The sequence below is a fragment of the Zosterops lateralis genome (assembly GCF_965231275.1).
Source record: "Zosterops lateralis genome assembly, chromosome: 2".
Taxonomy (NCBI): Eukaryota; Metazoa; Chordata; class Aves; order Passeriformes; family Zosteropidae; genus Zosterops; species Zosterops lateralis.
Window position 1 is genome coordinate 64,846,555 of NC_139763.1, and position 24,995 is coordinate 64,871,549.

Below are 24,995 nucleotides of genomic sequence, written 5' to 3' on the forward strand. Positions count from 1 at the left end.
TTCTGAGTTGGAAGGGACTCACAAGGATCATCAAGTCCAACTCCTAAAGTAAAAGGCCCATACAAAGATTGAACCCACAACCTTGGTGTTCTTATCTAACCAACTGAGCTCCTCTCAGGGTAATTATAATATCAATCCCTAACTAGGAAAAGTATGTTAATTACATTGGAAGACATCCTAACACAAAAATCCAGTTATAATAATAAAACTACTTACAGGAAAATATTTTTTAATAATATCAAAATTTACAAAACCAATTGTGATCCATACTATCAATGTCACAGTTGAAATGGTGATGATAAATGGAACAAAGTATCCACTAAATTTATCTGCCAGTTGCTGGATGGGTGCCTATAAAAAATAAACCCAGTTATTTGCATACTCATGGTCAAAACACATAAATATGCAGAGTTCATGAAAATACAGAATAGTTCTGGAAAAATACAGTTTGCTGAACCGTATAAGTATCAAAAATAGAATATTTTTAATATTCAACCAAAATCTGTGAATAAGGTTTTCTTCTCCATTATTTTTACCTTTGACATTTGAGCTTCTTCCACCAATTTCACAATCTGTGCCAGAGTGGTATCACTACCAACATGAGTTGCATTAACAAGAAGTGAGCCATATGTATTTATAGAACCAGCAATCACTGTGCTCCCAGGCTTTTTAGTGACTGGCATAGGTTCCCCTAGAAAGAAAAACTAAGAATTAATAATCTAATACCCCTAACAGCATAATCTATTAGCACACAGCTCATTCTATGTTAGCAAGATCAGTATGCTAAGCAATAATGAACAGAAATCACATACTGTGTATCTCTGGCTGAAAACATGGATAAGTAGTGTCATACTTTTATAAACCTTTTTATAGGATTAATTTCAAAGCAAATGTTGTTTCCTTGGTCATAACTTTTCAGTGTACCCACCCTCAAAAGGGCAAGGAGTAAATTGGTTGGAAAAGATACTTCTAGGAATTTCTCCATTAACACCTTGCCTAGCAGTGGGAGTTTGAGAAATCTGTCTTTATCTTCAGGATCCTCAGTTTTCAAAGACCAGAAAGGGATTTTTTTGTGGAAAACCTCCTGTTCTCCTGCTAACTCTGCAAGAATACTAGCTCTAGAACATCTTTATTTTCTCTGTTTTTATTGGTAATGATAACAACTTGTTCTCTGAAGCTAAAAGGTGTCCCTGTTCCCAAGTAAAGTAAAAACAGAACTAGAATAAGTAATCCAATGCCAATGTAATTTTTTTATATCTTTTACTTTATTTATAAGAATTATAGAATACTTTGAATTTTTACTATATTTACAAAATGAAATAAAATTTTCAGATTATGTAAATAATAAACATCAAATTTTGAGGCTTTTTTTCCCCCTCCTTGCTCATTGAGACAGCCCTGTCATACAAACTCCAGCATCTCCTCAATATTTCCACATCATGCTTTAGAACTTATTTCTGAGAAGATACCATCTCTACAAATACATTCCAGGGAAAACTCCAACGAGATTGCTGGAATAATGACAATACTGTTATGACTCTACCCATCCCACCAGTAGGTTAGTAAGTGGCCAAAGTGAGAGAAAAACCTTCAGTTTTTTAGGGTGTGCACAGATGCAGGATTTGAGTTCAAGCTCACAAAGCCACAGCCACAGCATCCATTAAGGTGTGAGGCTATTCAGATCACAGTGTTTGGGTTGGGTCTGCTCTCTTTTCTTGTAATAAAGTGCTCCAGATTTCACTTCTTTCAAGATAAAGGAAGTTACCTGTAATGAGAGACTCATCTGCCATAGAACTGCCTTCAATGACCTTTCCATCGACTGGGAACTTTCCACCAGGAACAACTTTTATAATATCACCCCTTTGAACCAGTTCAACAGGTACTTGCTCCTCTCTGCAAAAGACACAAGTAGAGCAGACAGGTCACTTATGCCATCAGCTTTCAGGTTAGCTGGATCAAGCCCAGGCTGTGACCCAGGCAGGCTGAAGGGATTTTGATTCATAAATGCATACCTGACAATAGAGTGGCCAGGTCCAAGAGTCACCACAGTGGCTTCTGTGGCTTGAAGAGACATAAGCTTAGCAAGAGCTTCTGAGGTCTTGCCCTAAGAAACAGAAATTAATGTTTAAGATACACTGAGATACAGAAATCCTGACACATACTTAACACAATGAACTCTAAACAACCTTTCATATTATAGACTACACCAGAAACAGCTGATTCAAAATTTCTCTGAATAGTTTATTCTACTCATATCATAAATACACAATATTTGTGTGAAGATGAGTTACCTTGGCTATGTGTTCCAGCCATCTGCCAAGTGAAATGAACACAAACAACATTGGAGGAGTGTCGAAGAAAGTGACAGGGCTTTTCTCTGCCTTTTCAATGATTGCTACTATCAGGATCACACAGGAATACAGATAAGCAATTGTCGTGGCCAGTACGATGAGCACATCCATATTGGCCATCTTGTGCCTCAGTGACTTGTAAGCTTGTACATAAAAATACCATCCACCAAGGAACTGTTGGTGTAAGCAGGGAGAGACTCATATTAAGATCAGTAACCACAGAGTACATAATACTGCCCATAGCAGAATTAAAACCATGTAGTACATTAAGGGAAGGCATTGCTGACCCAAGCAAATTTGATACTGATACAACTTCAGGTCTACTAGGAGACTAACTCCATTGATATCCTCTCATTTGCCCTTCCTTGTTCTCAAAACCAGCAAATACCATCCTTTTCCTCAGCAAGGCAAAGGAAACAAGGCATAGAAAATGCAAGTATATGCCTACAGCTACCCAATTAGTTTGCAGATGATCAGTTATCTCTTTATTTTAATATTACCTTCTTCGCTTGGAAACTATCTGATGCGACTGTGGCAGGAGTAAGAGCTATGGGTAAATACAGAATGGATAACCTGCAGAAAAGTGCCACTTTGTTCTGCATATGTGATACAGACAAGAGGGCAGGCCTAATCTACTACATTTTCCCATTAGCCTGTCTTCATCACATCAGAGTACATAAATGGGAGATGAAGAGAAAGCAAACCCCTTAGAAGTAGTATGGACATACCTGAACAAAAGTGCACAGGATAAAGAAGAGAAGATTCAAAATAGATAACCCAGGAATGAGGTTCTGGTCCAGCACCATAGATCCATGGTCTTCACTATTGTGTATTTGCATATAAATCATTATGACTACAACAGGGATACCAAATGCTAGACTGTACAAGAAAGATTTCCTCCACCTGAAAAAGAAAAACTGTAAATCCATGGGTTTTTTACACTCCACTCAGGCCCAACTATGCTGGCAGTGCAGGGCTGGGGTTATTAGCACTCTACTAACACACAGCTTTGGGATATTTGCAAAGATCCAGTATTTTGGAACAGCTTCGGTGTCTGCAACATGTTTAAGTGTATAGACTTCTGGCAGTTAAAAACCAAAACTAATGAAAGTAATAAAAATACTTGAACTGAATAGTGACTACTAAAATTAAATATGCTTTACAGAAGAATAATCTAATTAGCTGGGAAGAGTGCTGGGGGGAGTGGAGTTACAAGATATGATCTAGACATGTTCATTAGTGAGAGAGAAAAGAAATACTTACTGCTGTATTTCCTTTTTATGATCCAGGTTATGTGCATTTGGAGCTCTTTTAGCCACAGAGGCATGAAAGCCAATTTCCTTTTTATTGAAAGGGAAGGAAAGATAAGTTAGTTTTGATGAAGCTAACCATATTACTTACAACACATTTAAATTACACTACTTTCAGAAGAAATGTCAAAAAAGGACACTGGTTCCATGTCTAATAAGTTCCAACCCTTTTTTTTTTTTTTTTTTTTTTGATTCTGCCAAAATGAGAGGATATTTCAGTCAGTACTCAAAATTTGGACTGCAAAGGACTTCTGGTACATGAACAGTGAACAGATGCAGTAAGTGTCCAAGTTTTTAGGCATGGGGAGCTTCCACTGACAGGTGGAATTCTACTGCACTCCTCTTAAAGGAAAATATATGCCCTTTCACCTCCATTGGAATAATCAGGAGATATGGGACATACCACAAAGGAAGTTAAAATGCACAAGCCACTAGGACCTAGGCAACCTTGTGAGCAAGTCGCTAGCACTACAGTTTAATAAATACACCTGAAGTTGAAAATTAAAGTACCTAAAGTTAGTTCAAATCCGTAGGACAACAAACTGCGAGGCAAAGCATCCCAGAAACAAATACAAGCAAAAATCCACCTCTGAGTGACACTTGGGTGAGTTATTGCAGTAGAACCATGCTTCCTGCCCAAACACTAAAAACACAAAGCACACTTGCAAGAACACACTTACACTTCCTACCTGCATTATGAAATGCTTCTGTGGCAAAGTATGCTTTAAAGAACTACTCTGCCAGCCTGAACAGTCCACTAGTTAACACGTTAATAACTGCTGCTGCATAAGTTCTGTGGTCTAGCAGCTCTTTTCTGAGTAAATACTCTAGAGCACAGAAGGCAAAATCTCTGCTGTCTGACTACTCACTGCATGCACTTCATAAAGTATGATCTCTTCCCTTCTGGTGGGACAAAAACAGAAAAAAAGTTTTGTCCACATCTGGGCTGTGATACCAGTAGATTTTATGATCTGTGTGGTTACTGGTATACCAGGATTTTTTCATTTAATATCAGGCTATATCACAAGTTGTTTCCATCCAAAAAGATGTGGGAACAGATGCAAGTGTGTACAGAGATATGTAATACTTGTGGCATGAGCTATGGCAAAACTTTTTTTACAGCCTTTGTCACTGTCAAGAGAAAGAAGTATTTTTTTCTGAATTAGCAACACTTCACTTAAATGACTGATTCTACACACAGAATCCCAAGAAATGAATATATGACACTTTTACCAGATAAAGATAAAAAAGGTTCATTTTGTAGTTTTTAGTGTGTATTTTTAGAGTAACAGCCTATGCATTCCTGTGGAGAACAGGAGGCTCACCAGAAGAACACAAAAACATGGCAATAACTATGGCATCTACAAAATCAGTGAAACCTCTCAAATATCAGCTGCTTTATTTCCTTCTAAATTTCACCATGTAGTTGTCCGTACATAAAAAGTTTCCAAAACCTACCTTGATTATTTTTATAATATCTCGAGGTCCAATAATTTCAGGGTCGAACTGGATGTGAGCTTTGCTAGTTGCAAGTGCAACGGAGGCAGAGAATATGCCATTTGTTCTCATGAGTTTGGATTCAATATTGTGAACACAAGAAGCACAAGTCATCCCTGTAATCTGAAGAAAAGACATGTTTGGGTAGTCAGAAATCCCCCACATTCACCCAGTATTTCTAGGTGTACTTGAGACAAGGCCTCAGCATAAAGGTTTTATAAAGCTGTCTTGAATGATACAAAGATAAAAACATAACTATCCACTTTCACTACAAAATTGTGCAGACAGCAGATATAGTCACAGCCAGGTATTTATTTGCATGGTAGCACTCAGACATGCTATTAACTGTAAAAGTATAACTAATATGGTTCTATCAACACCTATATTAACATTGCCAAAGCCAAACTCTGCATGTGTAACTTCATCTCTTAGATTTTCCTGTGGTTTCAATAAGGCATGTTACCACTTTACGATCAATTAACACAGCAGCAGGCTGTTGTTCTCTGTCTTGCAGTAAGTATCCGTCAGAGAATAAAAATTAGTATTTGAGGAATCCATCCTTCATATAAGCAATTTACTAATTTTACTGATTTTACCCAAAGTTCCTAGACCTCTATGCAAAGCCATTAGCAATACATATTTGTTGACACGTTCTCATTTAGTCAGAGTCTGTACTGAAGTGCCTTAATGGAAAACTTCTGTTCCATTTCTGCTTGCTAAGAAAAGCCTAATCTGTACATAGAGCTATTGCTTTTTATTTCAGTGCTTTTGGATAAGTTTTTCTAAAGACAAGTTGATTTTGTCTTTTCAGCAATTATGAAAGAAAAATAGTGTCACCAGCCAGAACTGAGCTGCTGAAGCCACAACTGCCCAAGCAAAGGTATTTGCAAGAAAATGAGTCTTCCAGACCTGACTTTTCCAAAACAAACATATAATTTCAAATACACATGACTTACAAGAAGCTCCACTTGCCCTTCTGTTTCTGCATTATTTTCCATGATGGTAGCTTCAAAACCCAAATTCTGGATCAGCTGTGCTATTTCAAGAGGCTGTATGAGTTCTGGCTTGTATTTTATTTCTGCTTTACCTGCCATCAGTGCTACCAACACTGAAACAATTCCTGCAGTGGCAATAACAAAAATATTAGATAATGTAGCTCCTTTGAGGGAAAGAAAAATAAAATACTACAAGTGACTGTCAGTGAGGACTGTAACAACTCAGAGATATTATAAGCCTAATGATTTCTCTCTTCCTCCTTCTAGTGTTGTTCCCTAGTCACAACAGCTAAGTTTTTACAGAGACTCAGCCACACTGAGTTTCACTTTAGCAACGAGAAGAATTGCAAAATTTACACATGGAAGGAGCTGAGTTTTGCTTTGATCTAATGAGACAAAAAAGATGTTTGGAAGCAATCTTTACATCCACTGCTGCAAGATCTACCCTAGACTCGTAGTTTGGGATGAGCCCCGCAGCACAATGCTAGAGCTTTTTATTTTCCTGTTCTCCACCCCTCCTTATTTTTATAATAAATAAAAAGCCCACAGAAATCTACATTTAGAATTGAAAATCAAAACATAAAGGTCACAAGGCCAAAAAAAAAATTGTTTTGAAGAGCTAATGCTTTTTTTGATTTCTAAATCAAGACAGCGAGACCACCACTGGGAGACTGGGGAGAGAGTAATCAATAAACAAAACCTCCGAAAGGCATGCTGACACAAATGAAATCAGACATTGCTAAGGCTCATGTGTTAATCTTCTACATGGCTAGAGGAAAGGCAGCCCCAGCCTGCAGACTTCTAGACCAGTAAACAGCACTGTGCCTAAGCTTACCCTGGCAGTGGGGCCATACATTTGTTTGCACCTGCTTGTGCAAATATGCCCGAGCATGCCTGAGCTCTCACAGCTCTGGAGGAGATGGATTGCTGTGTAAATCAACCCTTGAAAACTAAATGACAACCATTTCTTTGTTCTTGTCTTCAGACTTATTTGAATTTTTTATCACTTTACAGGCTGTTACAAGTATGTTCATCATGTTTGTCCACTAATGCAATAGGATAATTAAACAGTGACATAGTTACGTTAGCACTAAGAAAGAGCATTAAGTCTATTTAACTTCCAGATGTTGTATGATAGCTTCTTCCACTAATCTCATAGAATATCTTTTCCATCCCATCATCCCTTACTATTAGACTCATTATAGGAATCTTAAATTTATTACCATCTTCCTTTTGCAAATTTCTTTCAATGGTAGACACACACGATGCACAGGTCATGCCTGTGATTTGTAAAACACACTTTTCTCCCGTGGCTCCGCTGAGCTGGTTTGACCCACCAGGGTGAGGACTGTCTGGAAGAGCATCGGAGGGATCACCTTGGCAAGGAGGCTCTGGAGCTCGAGGCTGCACAGCAGCTTTGCTGGCATAAGGCTGGCGCCTGTGTTCTCCAGTGGCGGTATCTTGAATAAATGCACAATACACTCAACTATTGACAGTGTGACTGGATGACGCAAAAGTACAAACAAGCCACATTTATCAACCACACAAACTCTCATAGCTGTTTAGAAGGTGACAAAATAACCTTGGTCTCTATATGGAAATAATACAGGTTGTTACTATGCATATAAAAATACATATTCACCAGTACCACTTGCATGACCATCTAACTCTACAGAACTAGCTTTCCACATTCAGATGGCAAATTATTCCCTCCAATTTCAATGCCTAGAGCTGTCAGCTACCTCCACTTGATAAAGATATATTGGTATCTAGAGGGTCCTTATCCAGCACAGAGAATGTAGAACAGTCATATCCATTCTGTCATTGTTGCCATCCATGCAGGACTCATATCACTTCATCTCAAACAAGGAAAACAATACGTTTCTCAACAGGTTTCTCTTTATGGCACAGTATTCACACTGCAAGTACTGCAAAATGAGTATTGGAAGCACCCTGGAGACCTGAACACAAACAGGCCTCTTGCAAACATTTTTATTCTTTGCCAGATATTGAACAGGCACACAACAGCCCCAGCTGTGTTCACAACCCTTGGGCAGAGGTTTGTGTAAAAGAGCAGGAGTTGCTTCCAAACAGTTAAACACAGGGGACTCCCTCCTTTTCCAGATGGAATGGAAGGTCTCTTACCAACAAATTACAAGCCAAACAAATTATAGTTAAACACCACATACAGGCCCCTCCTCATTTGTAGTAGTACCACAGATTCAGAGGGATTGGACCCATGAGAGAAGTGAACAGGATGTGGTTTTTTGTGATTAAACTACTTAATTTCATGTAAATTACATCAGTATTTCAAAGCAAACAGGTTTAGCTGAAGCAGGTAAAAATTGCCACATTCAAAATTTGCGAGAGAGGAGACTGTGCATCAAAACAACTTTTTAAACATTGAGCACATGTACAAAATGCATACACTGCTGCAGCTGACTTGTAAAAGGAAAGGTTTAGTGAAGTAAGGCAGGTAAAAATACTCAAGAAATAAAAGTCAAAGGCTAAAGACACTAAAAATAGGGTTTAGCCAGGTAAAAAGTGGTTTTAAATGAAAGATACTTCACTAAGTTTGTAGGTTTTAGTATTTTGAAACATAAATGCAAACATTTGGTTAGATAGATCTACTTACAGCAGCCTGTAGACATAGGAGGAAACCTATTTTGGGGGGTATGGGATGAGCTATTTGAAAGGCTTTGTACCTCAGACGTTTTGACTTCATAATGTAACTCAGCTCTTACACCCACTGCTGCAGTTATTAAGGGCTGAAACAAGGTGCTTTACAGCTGAAGCCTCTCTCCCTTGCTAAGAGAGGTCAGATCAGGCCATGCATTCAGAAGAGACAATGCCAATGTGATGCTTTAACAGTTTCTCTCCAGAAAGGAATCTCAATGCAGACGTTGCATGACTCACCTTGGCAGGCTACCCACAGAAGAAAAAATACTGTTACCTGTCAGCACAGAGGCATCAAATCCCATGTCTTCTATGGCAGCTCTTAACTCTTCTCCACTAGTGACAGCTGGATCATAGTGTATGGTCCCAGTACTGCCAGCTAGAGAAACTGCCACATGCTGCACTCCTTGCCTCTGTGATACAACCCCTTCTATGGACTGTACACAAGAATTGCAGGTCATGCCATCGATCTTAATAACAGCCACATGTGCCGTGCTTTGTGGTGCCTGTCTGACGACATTGTATGTGAAAGCACCTGAGGGACATGCTGCTTTATTTGCTTCTGAATCATTAAGGAGACTTACTTTAAAGTTTCCAGGTGGAAGGGATTCAATAGCTTGCTGCAAAGCTGACAGGGTGATTAAATCTGGGCTATACTGTACCACAGCACATTTATGCTCCAAAGACACTTTAATACTTTTTATGCCAGGAAGATCTGATGTATTTCCTTCGATGTTTCTGACACAAGACTTGCAGTGCATGCCCTCTATCTGTAGAGTCACTGTTGCTGTGCTACCCATCTCGGTGGCCAGTGGATCCAGCCCAGCGCTCTCGAGACTTGCAGGTGTTTCCCTGGGATTTGCATTCTGCAAGCGCTGGAGATCAAGGGCACCCAGCTTCAAAGGGGCTGATTTACTTTTAATGGTACACTCATACCCCAAGTCACTGATATGTCCCTTGAGGTCATCAGGCTGAATGATGTAAGGATGATAAGCAATAATTGCTTCTTGGTTATCAAGTGACACCTTGATTTTTGCTACACCGTGCAGTTTCCTAATCTTTCCTTCAATGTTGGCGACACAGGACTGGCATGTCATGCCTTCTACACGAAGCTTAACTACTGCTTCTTTCAAGCTTGGCAAATCTACAGTCCCTGTTGTCAACTTCTCTTCTGCTATGTTGGCATCAAAGCCCATATCCAGAATTTCCTGGCAAATCTGTTCAGGGCTTATTTCCGACTGCAGATACTTGATAACAGCATTGTTCTGTTCAAGGGAGACTTTAATTCTCAAAATGCCCTTCACCTTGGAAATTCGGCCTTCTATCGACTGCACACATGATTGGCAAGTCATTCCCACAATGTTGACTACCACAGTCTGCTCTTGGGAAGGTGGAGGGGGCATGGTTTCAGAGCTCTCCTCATAGCCCATGTTGTCAAAAGCAAAATTATGTTTCATTGTAGGCTTCAGCTCACAACCAGGAGGAGAATCAGTATTGGACAAAGCCTAAGGAGAAAGTGGAAAAGTAAAAATAAATGCATGTATCTTCAGTCTTGTAAAAGAAACAACAGTCTTCATATGCTCTCAAGTACATACTAGAAGTGCTCTCAAGTTAGTCTATATGGCCAAAATCCTTTACAGCATCATTTTACACTTTGAATATGTTACCAGTGAGTTATGCCCATGATGATGAATTAGGCTTCTGACAGTGTCTTGAGCAGCAATTTGGAAAATACTAACTAGGGATATAAAAGCAGAATCAACTCAATATTCCTACCCCAACCAAGTAATTTAAAATTTGAGTTCTTTGCAGGCACAGGTCACTTCCATCACACAGCCTGAGCTGCTCTTCAGAGCACACTGACATTGCCACAGTGGGTCACAATAGAGAGTGTGCTGAGTGACTCTCCAAAAAGGTCATAAACTGGCCCAGTTTGGCCAACCTGCTATTTTCCCAGGAGGACTTCAAACCAAACCAAAGAAAACCAAAATGCCCAGGAAAACAGAATCATGACTTCTCCAGAAGCCTGAAACAAATTGGTGCAGGGAGGGTCGGCTGCATGATATTTGAAGAGCTATACACATGCACACAAAGGCCTGGACTCTCTGCATTTAATATATAATCCTTTTAACTTGAAATCTATCTCTAACAAAGACCATGAAAGACACAGAACTCTAAGAAGATATTTTCACTATGGTTTAATTTTATTTACCTACTTGTGAGGCACCTAAGACTATAAATTGTGCTATAATTGTAATTCACTGATTTTCAGGATGGCCAGTACTGAAATAGGCCAGCCAGAAGTGAACTATCTCTCAGTTAGATCACAGGCGATATTGCAATACTGGAACTCTACAGCTGAATGCACTCAATTCAATTGAAAATGAAATATTAAAAAAAATATATATATAAAAAAGTGGCAATGCTTCTCACAGAACAAGTGTTGAGAGCACAGACTGTCTACAATTGCTGGAGCCACATGATGAGAAAGATTGAAAGGGCAGGGACAAGTCCTATATTGTCAGATTTCATGGAAAGAACATGAAAATTCATGTTCATGATTTAAGGCAACTTTAAGTACTAAAGATCTAGATGAAAGCTACTAGGATAAATCTATTCTCTTGCCTGGAAAGCCTTGAGCTCTTTGACATTTAATACAACACCTGATGCTGGACATTAGTGCAGGGAGAGCCTGGAGAAGGGCCCACCGGATCAGGCTCAGTACTGCAGATCCTGTTCCTATGACCACAAGAAAACTCCCTTCTCAATACCACAGCATGGATGAGAAGCATTTAGGCTGCTTAGTAACACTAGACTGCATCCAGTTCATTTGATGCAGTATTCAAAATTCATTAACTTGATTTTGTTTCACGCTTAGACAGTCTGGGAATAATGAGGTCTGGGGTCACAACCAAAACAGCAAAACTTTAAGATGAGAAATTTGCTTTCAGCCTTTCCTACACTGTATTTGTTAGAACAGGAGGAGGAATGAGCAAATTCAACTCTTCAAGATTGTGGTGCAGCCCCTCAACTATCCTGACAGCAAACTCTCCCTCCTGCTCCCTCCCCTTCTGCTTGGCCTCATGGCTGCACTCCAGGAAAACCAGGGGAAAAAGAGTCAGAGGAATATTTTAGTCCTGGCATCCCCTTTTGCCTCCTCCTGTCCTGGCCTGGCAGCACCCAGGACATTGCTCTCCTTGCACTTCCCTTCCCACAAGTTAGTGAAATCCCAAAGTATATGGAAATGTGCCACAAGCACCTCCTTTCAAAACAAAGCATTAGCAAGTTAATCAGATTTCCCTGCTAAGGTGGTGCCCTGTTTAAGCACCACACAAAGACAATCAACACACCCTCATTCTTCTGTCCTCCTTCCCACAATTTGAAGTAATAACCTGGCCTTGTGTATAGGAAAAAAGCCCATCTGAAAACAGTCTCCCAACTACTACATCTTAAATACGACCTAAACTCAAACTCGTATTTATTGCAAATTCTGCCACAAGAAGTGTTATGTGAATATTGTCCATCATGCTTTCTTCCCTGTCCCCAGTCCCCCAAGGACACTGCTAGCAGTGGCCTACTCCTATCAAAAACAGCTGGTGGAATCTGTGTCAGTTACAGAAGCTCACCCTGTGCACCTAACTTTGGCTCACAAGACAAAGGTGCTTTGCCTTCTGCATCCTTTGGTGAAACAGACCATGAGTGGAGGAGACAAGCATCCTCCACTTTCTGTTTCACTGCCTGTCTGGCCACCACTTGCAGGTGAAACTCAGGAACCATCCCAGGCCTTATGTCCTTCACCATGTTCCCTCCACCCTCATGCTCACTAACTGTCTGTTTTCCTCAGTACCCCGTGACTTAAAAGCAATTCAAATTAATCCTGTAAAAAGATTAGAGGGTATTGCTCATTATCCAGTCTTTTGAAAAACATAAAAGCCGGACTGATTCCACTATCTCAATGCATTGTAAGCCACGAAAACTTCAAAACCTGGCCACTGCTTTTTGTTTTGCATAAAAAGCTATCCCAACATTCAGAAGAATTGGTAAAAATGGGGGGTTTTTGCTGCTTGTCAAAACTAGATGCTTATGCTCTGTAGGAGAAAAATCCTTGCACACAAATTTTTAAATGACAAGGAAAAAATAGAGAGGATATGTGGATATAAGAAAACTAAAAAGCTTCTTTCTCTTTAAAAAAAAAAAGTCAAAAAAACCCCCACAAAACCCACAAGTGCCATAACATTGAAGAATCTCTCCCCAAAACCATGAAATGTGCATAGATATAAAAAAAAATATTTACAAAGCCTGTAGTATTGTTTTCAACAGCTTCAAAAAGACCCCAGAAACAGAATAGGCAGAAATACATCTTCGTGTGTATTTACAAGAAGGGTGTTTCTACACCGGACAAGAAGAAAACAGCAGATTCATGCAAGGACACAAAGATGAGGCACACAGAAACCTGTCCATAGTTTTCCTCAGGCACACGCTGGGTCTCAGGAAAGGGTTTCCTGATACCAGATATCACCCACACATAAAATGGCATCCATGAGGCTGTATAGTAATTCAGAGACACTATCTGCAAGAGGATCAGAGAAACAATCACCATCAAAGATGCCCAAAAAGGTGCTTGAGAGTCTCAGGCATTGGCCCTTCTGCTTTTTTCAGCCCAGAGAGAAATATGAGCAAAATAATGGAAATGCATCTGACCCTACATCCAGAAGGGATTGTTGGTTGAGACAAGAACACGACATGCACACACCAAAGTTCAAGCAGCAATAACCGTCTTTTATTGTGGGGTTCTCCTTTTATAGGGGCTTTGAATTTCCCACTCTTAGGCACCCGATTGGGTGAGGGTCTCAGCCCTGCCCAGCTCACTGGCCAGTGATGGGGGGGGGGTGCATCCTTGCTTCAAAGGGATTGGCTGGGCTCCCCCTGAGCTTGAATCCAGCCAATCTGTGTTGTCCAGGGGCTGGTTTACTGCAATTCCCTGAGGAGATAGGCTGGTCCAGTATCTGTCTGTCATGGCCAAATTATTTGTGCAGCTATAGATCAGTTAGAGCTGCCACAGGAATGTGTGAAAGAACTGGCTGTGGTTACTTTTTTGTCTCTCACACCAAAGGTGAAGGGCTCACTTTTAAGGACAGGTTTATACCAAGTCTGTTTGCTCTACCAGTCTCATGCATAATTTTACAGTATCTATGTGAAGAATATGCAAATAATTACACATTAAATTATGACAATTTTTTTTCCCTCCTTTTTTTCTGCATGTAAAAGTTGGAACTGAAAGCACGCAGCAGAGCAAGTCTCTACTCCAAAAGTTAAGATTCGTGACAAAAAGAAGGTATGAAGCTCATATGAACAATGCAAAAAAATTTTTGAAGAAATTTGAGAAATCATTGACACAATCATTAGTAGATGGAGAGAGCTTTAAAGAAAGCACCATAACTGGTTGGAAAACACATCTACAGGAGAAGGTCTGAACCAGATCCAAGATGAGTAGCAACTGTGCAGGAGTGTGGCATCTCAAGCCCAAGTCCCATTATGAGGACTTCAAAGCAAGAAACAAGGCATGAAGAACAACCCTTGATGTCCCAGACAGGACCTGTAGCACTCATGCCTTGTCCTGGGGCAAAGCAGGGCTTGGGAACAGCTGGCAGAGGCCCATGCTCTCCTTTCTGACTATCTCCAGCCAGCAGGAAAATCATCCAACAGGAATATGCCCTGGGGGTGAACTAACTTTCTGTGAAAGCATGGAGGTGGAGCAGGACAGGGAGATGCTGCTGGATTGGAAGCACCAAGGCTCGAGAGCCCTGGTTTGTCATAGAGCTTTTGGCATCATAGCATCCAGAGTTCATGGCAGGTCCATTTGGGAAAGGTAGTCCTTGCCCATGGTCTGTATGGCTGGTGGGGCAAATCCCCACCATTGAGGGCTGCCCTTAGAGGCTTAGCATCTTGCTGACCCATGGTCTTCCAAAACATGGTCCTTCTTTTGGATATTCCCATTCAAATATGCAAAGGCTGAGAGTTCAAGCAGTGAAGGGATACATAATAAATCTGAGAAAACAAATGAACTCAGAAAAAAACCCAAAGACAAGGAAACCACAGCACTGGGTAAGACCCTCACATATCCACACATGGTGACCCATATCTTGAGAATGGATCAAATGGCTGTGAACTCAACAAGGTTTGTGCCTTCCTTGGGTTCACAGCCAGACCCCAGCCACCCCTGGCTGAGTCCCCATCCTGCCTCCATTGCTGTGTTTCATGGTCATCTCGTGGGGTGGCCTGTCACCAGGAAAACCATCCCTCTACCCCTTTCCCCTTCCCAAGAGGTGCAGCCACCTCCAAAATGCCAGTATAACACTCCTGGCCCCTGCAGCACAAGGCTGAGGTTGTGACAGGTGCACTCCACTGCTCCCTGAGCATCACCCACACCAAGATCCAGCACACCACTTCTCCTCTCTGCTCATCCAGCAAGACTCTCCCCACTTGGCTGGCACTGCTCTCCTGCCTTTGCCTGGCCTGCAGGGATGGCAGCTCTCACATCCTAAAATTCAAGCACCAGGCTCCTCAGTGATGCCAGGCAATCAACTGGGGAGGAGATGGGGTCTGGCCCACTCAGCACCTCCTCCTCTGCCTCTCCGTGCCTGCTCATCCACAAATGCTGGAGGTCACTGAACCTCTCATCCACTATGTCCCAAAGTTTTGGGCTGCTCTTTTCCCTGTACCTCTGTGGGCTGAAATCAGTTATTGCCCTCTTACCTTTGAGCACACAACTGCTGAAGAATTATCTCATCTGTGTTTTACCTTCCCTACTTCCTTCTTTCACAACTGCCTGATTCATGGTTTTGGATCCAGGCAGCAGCAGCACACAACTGAAAAGCCACACACTAATAATTAAACACTTCAGATGTTCCCCAGTTTATTACAGGCAAACAGTGAAAAACAAAATGAGGGCAGAGCAGCCACAAAAACATCAAAGGTCACAAGTCTTCAATTTTGTGCCTGTAACAGCAGCACTCTGGCGCACAGAGTAGCCAGAAATTCATTCCTCATCTTCCTTAACATTTTTCAGTGCTTCTCATTAGAGAATATTGTTTAAATGCATTAGATCATAACCGGTTTTTCTTTCTCCCTTCGTCTCCCAAACAAAGATTAACAAATGTCAGTAGCTACTATATTCAGTAACTTGCAACACAATTTGTTATTTTTCAAACAGTTCCTGAGTCTTAAACAAGGGAAAAAAAAACACCTTCTAAACCTGAATATCAAGATTCAAGGAGATTATTACTACAAAACAGCCTTTATGTGGCTTTTGTTTCCAAAATACTCAGTTAATTATACTGGTGCTTCTGCCAAGGAACTGCTATTCCCCATCTGGGATCAGACTTCTCTAACAGTACAGATGATAGGGAAAGATTTAGGCAGTTGCAGCCAGTCGTACTGAGATGACACCTACACTGTAGTCGACAAAACTCAGAGACCTGAACAGGCCTCAACTGTTATGGGCCTGTTATGGGAAATGGGAAAGGGGAAAAGCTTGCTGTAAATGAAATGTTTCTAATTTAGAATTAAAACAAAGCAAACCTCTTTGTGATGGTCTTCACAGCACCAGTACAAGCAACATATATCCGAGTGAACTGAATACAGAGAAGAGATCCTTTGGTAGAACAAAGTAATTTATACCGTGATTGTTTTCTAGCAAACATTTGTAATTCAAGAAGTAATCTGAGGCAGAAAAAGCCTTCAGGTATATTTGGTCTCTTCTGGCTGTTATTTCATTCCTGTCTGACACTATTTGAGCCATTTGAAGCATACATAGTTTCAAAGAAAATGAAAACACAGAATCACAGAACATTCTGAGTTAGAAAGGATCAAGTCCAATTCTTCAGCAAATGGCTCATTCAGGAATCAAACCTACAACCTTGGCATTATTAGTACCATGCTCAAACCAACTGAGCTTTGTTCTGAGAGTTTCTTTTCCTTAAATATTCACAATATTCACTGATCCAAACTACATTACTGCAGTGTACATACATTTTAATCAGCAAAACTCTTTTAAAATAATAAACCTCACCATGTTTCTATCAGTATTGATCTTCCTACGTCTCCAAAAATACCGCAGTTATATACACAACTGAATTTAGAAAAAGTTGCACAGATCTATTTATCAAGAACTTCACTAGCACCCACTTAGTAGATATAAATAAACTACTCACCTACAATAAGGACCTTTTAATGTTTCTGCAATGTCTGTTATTCCAAACTAGTATGAGCTTCTGTCAAACTACTGGAGCAATTGGAGTTCAAAAGGAGAAATACTATTATGTTTCCTTCCTAAGAATCACCACGCTGTATATTATTGGAGGTGGAGCTGAAACGATGCTCATTAGCTTCTATGGCATAAGTCATCATTAACATCTCGTTTCAAAGACTATTTTCAGAGGATCCCCAGAGGACTTTGCATTTGTACTGCTTGTTATGGGGCTGGCATCCATGCTGGGGATTGAGACAATTTAGATAAAGAAGGTTTAACCTCCTTTAATATACAACTCATGTCCAACATGCTTTGTTTTAAATTCACTAGTTGAGAAACACTACTTCCCTCCCAAGACACACACACACACACACACACACACACAAAACAGCGCTCACTGACCTGTCTTTCAACTGTATTGACTTCTGTCATTCCCATGGAGTAACGCTGCAAAAGTTTCTCTTCTTTCTGCAAGTTACTGCTTGCTTTTACTGGAGATGCAGTCTTGGACTTTTCAGCAATAATCAGTAGTTCAGGCACATCACAAGCTGCCTGCTGCTTACGAATAGACACCAGGGATATGTTTCTGTCGTTTAAAGTAGCTACATAGGACAGTTCCCTTTTCATTTTATTGTCCAGTTTTCTCTCCATTATTTTTCTGGACTTTAAATATTGCAACGCCAAACAAAAGTTTTACTAGAGCAGTTATTTGTTGTCCTGCAAGCCACGCTTCTTTCAGCTACATTTACAACAGCTCAAAGAGTTCAGCCCATCTAATCCATGTGCTTATTAGGCATTCATCACGAAATCCCAGCTGGAACCTGTGATCCTTATGTAGGCTGCTTGCTGCACTCAGCTACCTGCTCTCTCTGCCAGTTCAAATGTTTCCCACCAATTGGCATCCCTGGTGCTTTCCCAACTGCGTTCGGCACTGCTGATCTCTGCACACGGCGTTGCAGCAGGCTCAGCCAAGGCTGCCTTTCACAAGCTGCTCAAACATGACCTGTGTGCAGCAGCCAGCCTGTAACCAGCCCACACAGACAGGCACTAGCTCCTTGTGGCCATGGGCACAAACACAGCCTCTACACAGGGAAAACGCTCTTCCATTTCCCCCTCCTATGAAATTACCGGAGGTTGCTTGGATAAGAAGTCCCTTCTAACACTGAAAACATGCCCACAATTACCTAATTAGATAAGGCTCCTAGACCAAAGGTCTTTCACTCATTCAGGGCACAAGAACATTCATTCTTTGTTTCAAGAGGGAAAACAAAAGAGTCAGTACAATATTTACACTTTCTAAAATATGCCTCTTTAGCATCAGCAAGCCTTACTAAAAACCAGTGAACCAAACAAAATTAAATGAGCAATTAGTGCCAGAAGAGCAAGAAATAAAATATATTCTCCTTAAATTCTCTGGGCAACAACAGGGACATCTAATTTAGACAGCCAAACACATGACAGGTACTAGAAGTGCCTTGAGCCAAGCCTGGATATATTTCTTTGGGATTCCCCACAGCAAATTCACAGCACTATGCTAATGCAGAAAGTGGGATCTCCTGTCCCCAAGTCCACAGTAGTGCAGTCCACTTCTGAAGGCACTGCTGAACAGGGCCATATTAAATTTATAAAATATAACAGATGTTATAATTTATTCATTAGCAATTTCCACTCACTGCACATGCAAGCCTTAAAATATTTGTTTTAAATTTAATCAGAATCTTCTGGGCTTGGAAAAAGTAACAAATTTACTCCTATGCAGAGGTTAGCACACAGGGTCAAAACCTCAGCATATCTCTGTCACATCACAAAAACCTGAGGGATAAATGACATTTCACCTAATAAAAGAATTAGTATAATATTGATAATTTCTATGTGTCTCTTTGCCATCAGCTAGCTTTACTAAAAACCAATGACAGGACAAATTCAGAATCTTCTTACTTCCAAAGGCAGAGGTACACCATTCACAGCCCTGTCACGTAGAGAGTGGTCCAGGAAGCCACTATGCAGGACATTAGCCTCCTAGTTTGTCTCTCTGTCATAACTTCCCCACAATTATGGATCCTCAGTTCTTGGAAAAAGGAGGTTTTCTGCCAGAGAAGCAGAACTCCAAATACTGCTGGAGCACTATTCTTTACCTTTGTCTTAATACAAAAAGACAGCGATAACATTAAACTTTTTTAAAGGGTTATTTTGAAAGCATTTTGAGAAATGGCCCTTCTAAAGAGAATTACTACAAAGGTTAAAGTGTCTGCGTTTGTTCTGCATTTATCAAATCAATTAGAGCCACATCTGACTTCAGTTTGAACACTTTACTGAACATTGTGCTAAAGGTGAAATAATTCAGGAATTACTGATTTAAACTGGTTTTGAAATTAGCAATTGAAAATTATACAATTTGACTTATGCGAAAAATGTCAGTACACCATGTTTAAATACCAAAGCTAAGTCTACATACTAAATACATATATAAAGTTTACAACTACTATTCATCCTTCTAAAACAAAACAGGCTTCTCGTCCCAAATCAAATGTATTCAGAAATTCAGCTCTGTGTTCTAATTCCAAATAATGTCAATTTCAAATTCTTGCTTTTCTAAGGGAACAGGAATTCCAGTTTCTGGCCATCAATAAAGCATATATTTGATCCAGTCATCTCTGACAATATCCTTGCTATTAAAAATATCCCAAACGCTACTGTTTCTGCAGGTAACGAATATTCAAAAATATGCTGTGATGAAAAAGACTGTAACAACAACTTAGGGTTTGGGGTTTTTTTCTTCATTTCAGGTTCACCAGCAAAGCTCAGGTTAAACTGACAGAGTAAGAAGATGTTGAGTAAGTATCTTCTCTCCAATTCTCCTCAATCACTGGTTTCCCCCCAAATCCTGAGCAACCCTAAGATAAAAATCTGTTTGTTTCTAATAGCAATGGAGAGAAATTCTTGCTTAGTGCCCCACAGTCCTTTGCCTTCAGCAGAGTCCTGAATACTGATTTGGAGATGGAAAAGAAACACATGAAGTTGTGCTTTGAGCACATTCAGTTTACAAGATACTTATCCACATTAAAAAGAAGGATTTAGCTGGGGAAAAAAGGCTTGCTATAGTTCTTCAGACAAAAGGGACATAAGACATATTTTACCACTTTAAGTACCTAGTTTAGCTGTGGGCTGGAGCAGAGCAGTGGCAAAAGAAACCTATGCAGCTGACAGTCTCGAGCAGCTCTTGGAGAAGAGGCACCAGTCACCAAGCAGAAACCACTGAAAATCTTTTAAAGCTAAGTCCTATTTACATTAATACATGAGACTGAAACCTCAGAGGCTCTGCCCCACCTCAGTCACTGCTCAACTCTCTTAAGGTTCCGAGACACTTCAGGAAGGAATCCAATATTGTCACCTCAAGGCTGGGAACATCTGCCAGGGAAGTGAGGCAGATGCTTGGAATTAATATCTGTGATTGTCTGCTGCTGCTGCACTCTAACAGACTGCTACTGGCTTCCAAATTATTTTCTCCATTTTATCTCAATTAATTGCCCCTTAAAGTCTAAGCTAATTGTGTCACCTGCAGACTGAGGGTGAGCATTGTACTTAAGGCTGAAATAGGAAAGGCAGTATTGCCCTTCTCATCTGATAACAGTACCACTCTAGTTTAAGGCAGGATTTTGCAGAGCTTAGGATTTTCACCAGGAGGAATCATTCTGGCTTGGTAGTATGAAAATCAGATCACAAATAAAAAACATGCCCGCTGTCTTCACAGCTTTCTGCAAGAGTCTGGCAATGGTGTTTGCATTTTCATGTCAGAAAACACAGGACAGTCCAAGATAATCAAATCCCTTTGATTTAAAGGCTCAAAGCTGATCCAACATGGGTTTTTCCCTTTATATTACTGCATTATCAGACTACATGATAAACACAAATGAACAATGTGTTCTTTTATGAATTTTGTTTACAAGAAGCATTTTTCCTTGGCTTTATAAGATATCCTGGTCTGCACCTAATCCTCTGCTTCCTTGACCAAAGAAAGCATCTTAAATAGTCTTAACGATGGCTTGAAAGATGAGATGTTTGAGTTGAAGGAACAAAATGGGGACTGGGAGGTTAGAGGGTCATATTTCTTTAATCTGTGTAGGGAAAAATAATAATAAACAAAATTCAGTGAGAAGGAGCACACACGTTGGCTATAGTTCAACAGGAACAAAGTGCTGCACACCTTAGGAGCAGAAACACTGAAGGAGCTTCAAGTATTACTCTAAGGGAGGCATGAAACAAAGGGTGGAGCAGCACGGAGGTCATGCCCTGTTTAAGACAGTGTAAGCAACAGGAACTAAGCTACAGGAATGACCCAAATGGTGAGCAAAAGCTGACTTTTCCTTCACTGACTCAAATACATATTACTTTTCTTGCCTCTGCATATGCTAACAGACTAAAACCTGTACATGCTTTACATGTATGACTGTAGTCTCTCAAACTACACTTAAACATGGCATGACTTTAACTTTTGCTTTTTTCCCCTCAAAGAAAACAATACAGATAGACTTTAATTGGGGCAAGAGGCTAAAGGAGACTCTGTGAATGCTTAAGAAGTAGGACTCAAACACTCAGCTATATTGAGTGTTTCTTTGGGAAATTTAAAACAGCAATCTTGTATTTATGATCATTTTTTAGCCCTACAAAGCCATGTGGCAATTTAATGTCTTTGTCACCAGCTGTATTACTCCTATTTTGTGTATTCACACATGCTTCTCAGATGGTATATTTATCACCAGCAATCCAGTAACAGTCTGCATTTCTGTTGCTCAATAAATGACACTGTCTTGTATTTGGCTATGAGAGTTATTGAATGCCACCAGACTTCTGATCTGGCTGCAAAAGCTCATTAGGCACAACCAGACTTATAGTGAATTGCACTGTTTGTGCATTGTATCCGCAATGCACACCTGAACTTGCAGTGCCACATTGGCTCTGAATTCCTGATGCTTAGAGCTGAACTGGCTATCACTCAGCTGTCCCAAGTCCCTGTGATACCTGAGATCAAGCTGGAACAATTATTTTGTGCCAAATCTCCTTCCTCTTAATGCAACAGAAAAGTTAGCCTTACTTTTAAGGCAACAGTCCATCAGACAGACAAGAGGAATCAGTTCAGTTATGTGCACTTCATGTCAGTGCAAAGAGGGATGTATTGGTATTAATACATCACCCTAAAAATCCAGTCTGCTTTTGAAATTTAATAATTTTCCCGCTCTCCTCTTCAGACATTATTTTAAACCACCAAAATAAAATCATACAATCATCACAAGATACAATCCTACAGTCTTACAATTATCACCAAAATACAATGAGGCATACAAACAATGATATGAGGCTAAACCACAAGTCATTTCATATTTGACAGTATTTTGAGTTATTCCTAATTTGTCTTCAGGATGCAGTCAGCTAAAATGTTTCAATTCCTCTCCCCTTCTCCAATTTTAGCAGAGTTAGATTGTATTTGGTTTTAACACATGCAATGCAACTGCAGGAAATGGAGCATTTAGTTTAAAAAAAAAGGCGAAGACAGGAGAAGTTAAGTATTGCAAAACTTGTAATAATATCACAAATAACAGTACTGGCAACTCACAGGTATCAACAAATTGTTTAAACACTGCTTGAGAGTGAACCTGGGAAACACTCAGTCCTTATGTGAAACACCTGTTTCTCCTCTGTCAGGGCTCTCTTTAAGCCAAAAGCAAAGTAGTTAGTAAAGGCATCCACTTTTTCTTCAAACAAATCCCTGTGCTTGCTCCACAATCATTCTGCTGTTGTAGTAAGCAACTCAAGCCTCCCATTTCCCCCATGAATCAATCAATTGCACCTGAAAGTTCAGTGGAAGCTCAGTCATATTCATGGTACAGAACTATGTCATTTATTCTCTTAACTGACATAATTCTTACTGAACACACAAAAAAAGGCCATACCTCATTTTTATTGAAGAAGCAACAAAACTCTCTCTTTACCTACACTTGCAGGTAGTTTTGAGCCACAAAATCAGAAAGAGTTCTTTTGCCACAGTAGTAAGAAAATTGGCAGCAACCAGATACACAAGTGTTTCTATAGCAAAAATGGTATAGATATTTCTTTTAACAGATGAAGAAGCATAATCATTATTTCTTACATTTTAAGGAAAAAGGAAACTACTGAAATCTGGAATACAAGGAAACAAATTCCTACCTGCCAGGATTAAAATTGCTTAAGAGTTAATGACCTAATTTCAAATCAAATCAGTTCAGACTTTGGCTTCAGTTTTTCAGGAAGCAGCTCAATCTTCTCCAAATATTTAAAAAAGGTTTGTTTGCTCAAAACCAGCAAAACTCAGCGAAGTACCTTTTTTGTAACAGGGCCCCAAAACGAGTACTGATCTTTTTCATTCCACAGCTTTTTGTATGATTGCAAATTGTGTGGACTTGGTACTTTGTCTGCTTTTAGAAGTGTTGGTTTCAATATGATAATTTCTGTTATCTGTTTATACTGCAGAAATATGTTTTCAAGACCTGGAAACCGTGAGGCTGATCTTATTATCACACAAAAGGGCACACCTTTAGGTCAAGGTTTAGGTGCAAAGAACAATTGCATTCTGCATGAATTCATTTGAGTCAAGATTTCCACTACTGCTTGTGCACCAAGCAGTTTAAGAAGGCTGGCAGAACTTGTCAGGCAGTGCCACAACAAACCCAGTATTTTTACTTCTGTGTTTCCAAGTTAATTTTTTGATCTTGTCCATGATTTGCTCTCACTCAAAGCTGGTTTTTTTTTCCTCACGATTTTTGTAAAAAAGCTTTTTAGAATTCCATGCAGAGAAAAGGGACCTGCATTTTACCCATTTGAACTACAATATTTAAAATACAACTTAAGAATGAGTAATATTACAAAACTAACTATTTTAAAAGACTAATTTGAGAAAACAGAATGGGCTATTACTTGTGAACTAATATTTGCTGTCCACATTTAGAAATAGGAAATAATTAGTGTTACTTGTACTTAAAATATGAAGATTTCTCAGTATTCGTTGTGGCATTTAAAAAACATCTATACTTACTTTGATTATATAAAGTGATAAGTCTCTGAATTGTGATTTAAGTAAATGAGAGGACTGATTTTTATTTTTTTTTCCCTCAAGTAAACAGCCATTCACCGTGCTGTAGCAGGCAAACTAATAGGATGATGCACCTGGGACTACATAAACAGCATAAAGCATATCATATTTGTAAAGTATACCAAAAAAACCCAAACCAAACCCCCCCCCAAAAAACACCCCCAAAATTGCAAACAAATGAACACACACACACACACACCCCAGAAACTGAAACCTCTGATTTAAGCTTGTATTTCAGGTTCTATGGCCAGTCAACTGCTCAGCTGCTGATTCAAGAAAAAAAAGACAGAACAGTATCTTGTGTTTGCATTACAGATACCACATCTAAAATACAAACATACTACCCTTGTTAGGGCACGCTAGATATGTAAAGGCAAGACCAAATTCAGTTTCTCGTAACAATGATTTCTGTCTATCTCAGATTGGCAGGGACCACCTACATACACACAGAGAGGAGTTTCCAGAAACTCCCAAATCCCTAAGTAAGCTTGAAAGCTGCACTCCTCACCACAGCACTTGGGCTCCTCCAGCTTTGCTCAGTGCCTTGAGCAAAGTCCTGTCTGCTTTCTCACTAGTCCAGGAAAAACTCTGTCTGGGAAGAAGGGTTTCCACTTTTTGTTTGTTTCTTTCACTTCCTTTCCCCCAGCTTTCCCTGTGGACTGATTGCAGTTCCTGGGTAGAAAAAGGCAAGATGGTGTTAGAGCCCTCTCTGTGGTCTCACTCTTGGAGACAGCACAATCTCCCAGGTGACCGTGTGTCACAGGGCTCAGGTACAGCCCTGCTAGGCTGGCA

The 24,995-nt window shown here is 40.0% G+C and overlaps 1 protein-coding gene across 1 annotated transcript in view; it reads right to left on the reverse strand.

Moving 5' to 3' along the window:
* Positions 1-17,731, reverse strand: part of ATP7B (ATPase copper transporting beta) — a gene marked incomplete at both ends in the record, with an annotated part of 29,703 nt that extends 11,972 nt beyond the window's left edge. Inside the window, 12 exons of the mRNA XM_083855768.1 lie at positions 217-351; positions 537-691; positions 1,766-1,893; positions 2,013-2,104; positions 2,292-2,525; positions 3,080-3,254; positions 3,615-3,691; positions 5,120-5,281; positions 6,115-6,278; positions 7,377-7,613; positions 9,107-10,334; positions 17,483-17,731. Coding sequence (XP_083711894.1) covers positions 217-351; positions 537-691; positions 1,766-1,893; positions 2,013-2,104; positions 2,292-2,525; positions 3,080-3,254; positions 3,615-3,691; positions 5,120-5,281; positions 6,115-6,278; positions 7,377-7,613; positions 9,107-10,334; positions 17,483-17,731 — 3,036 coding nt within the window. The remainder of the gene's footprint in view (positions 1-216; positions 352-536; positions 692-1,765; positions 1,894-2,012; positions 2,105-2,291; positions 2,526-3,079; positions 3,255-3,614; positions 3,692-5,119; positions 5,282-6,114; positions 6,279-7,376; positions 7,614-9,106; positions 10,335-17,482) is intronic.
* Between the last annotated feature and the right edge of the window lie 7,264 nt (positions 17,732-24,995).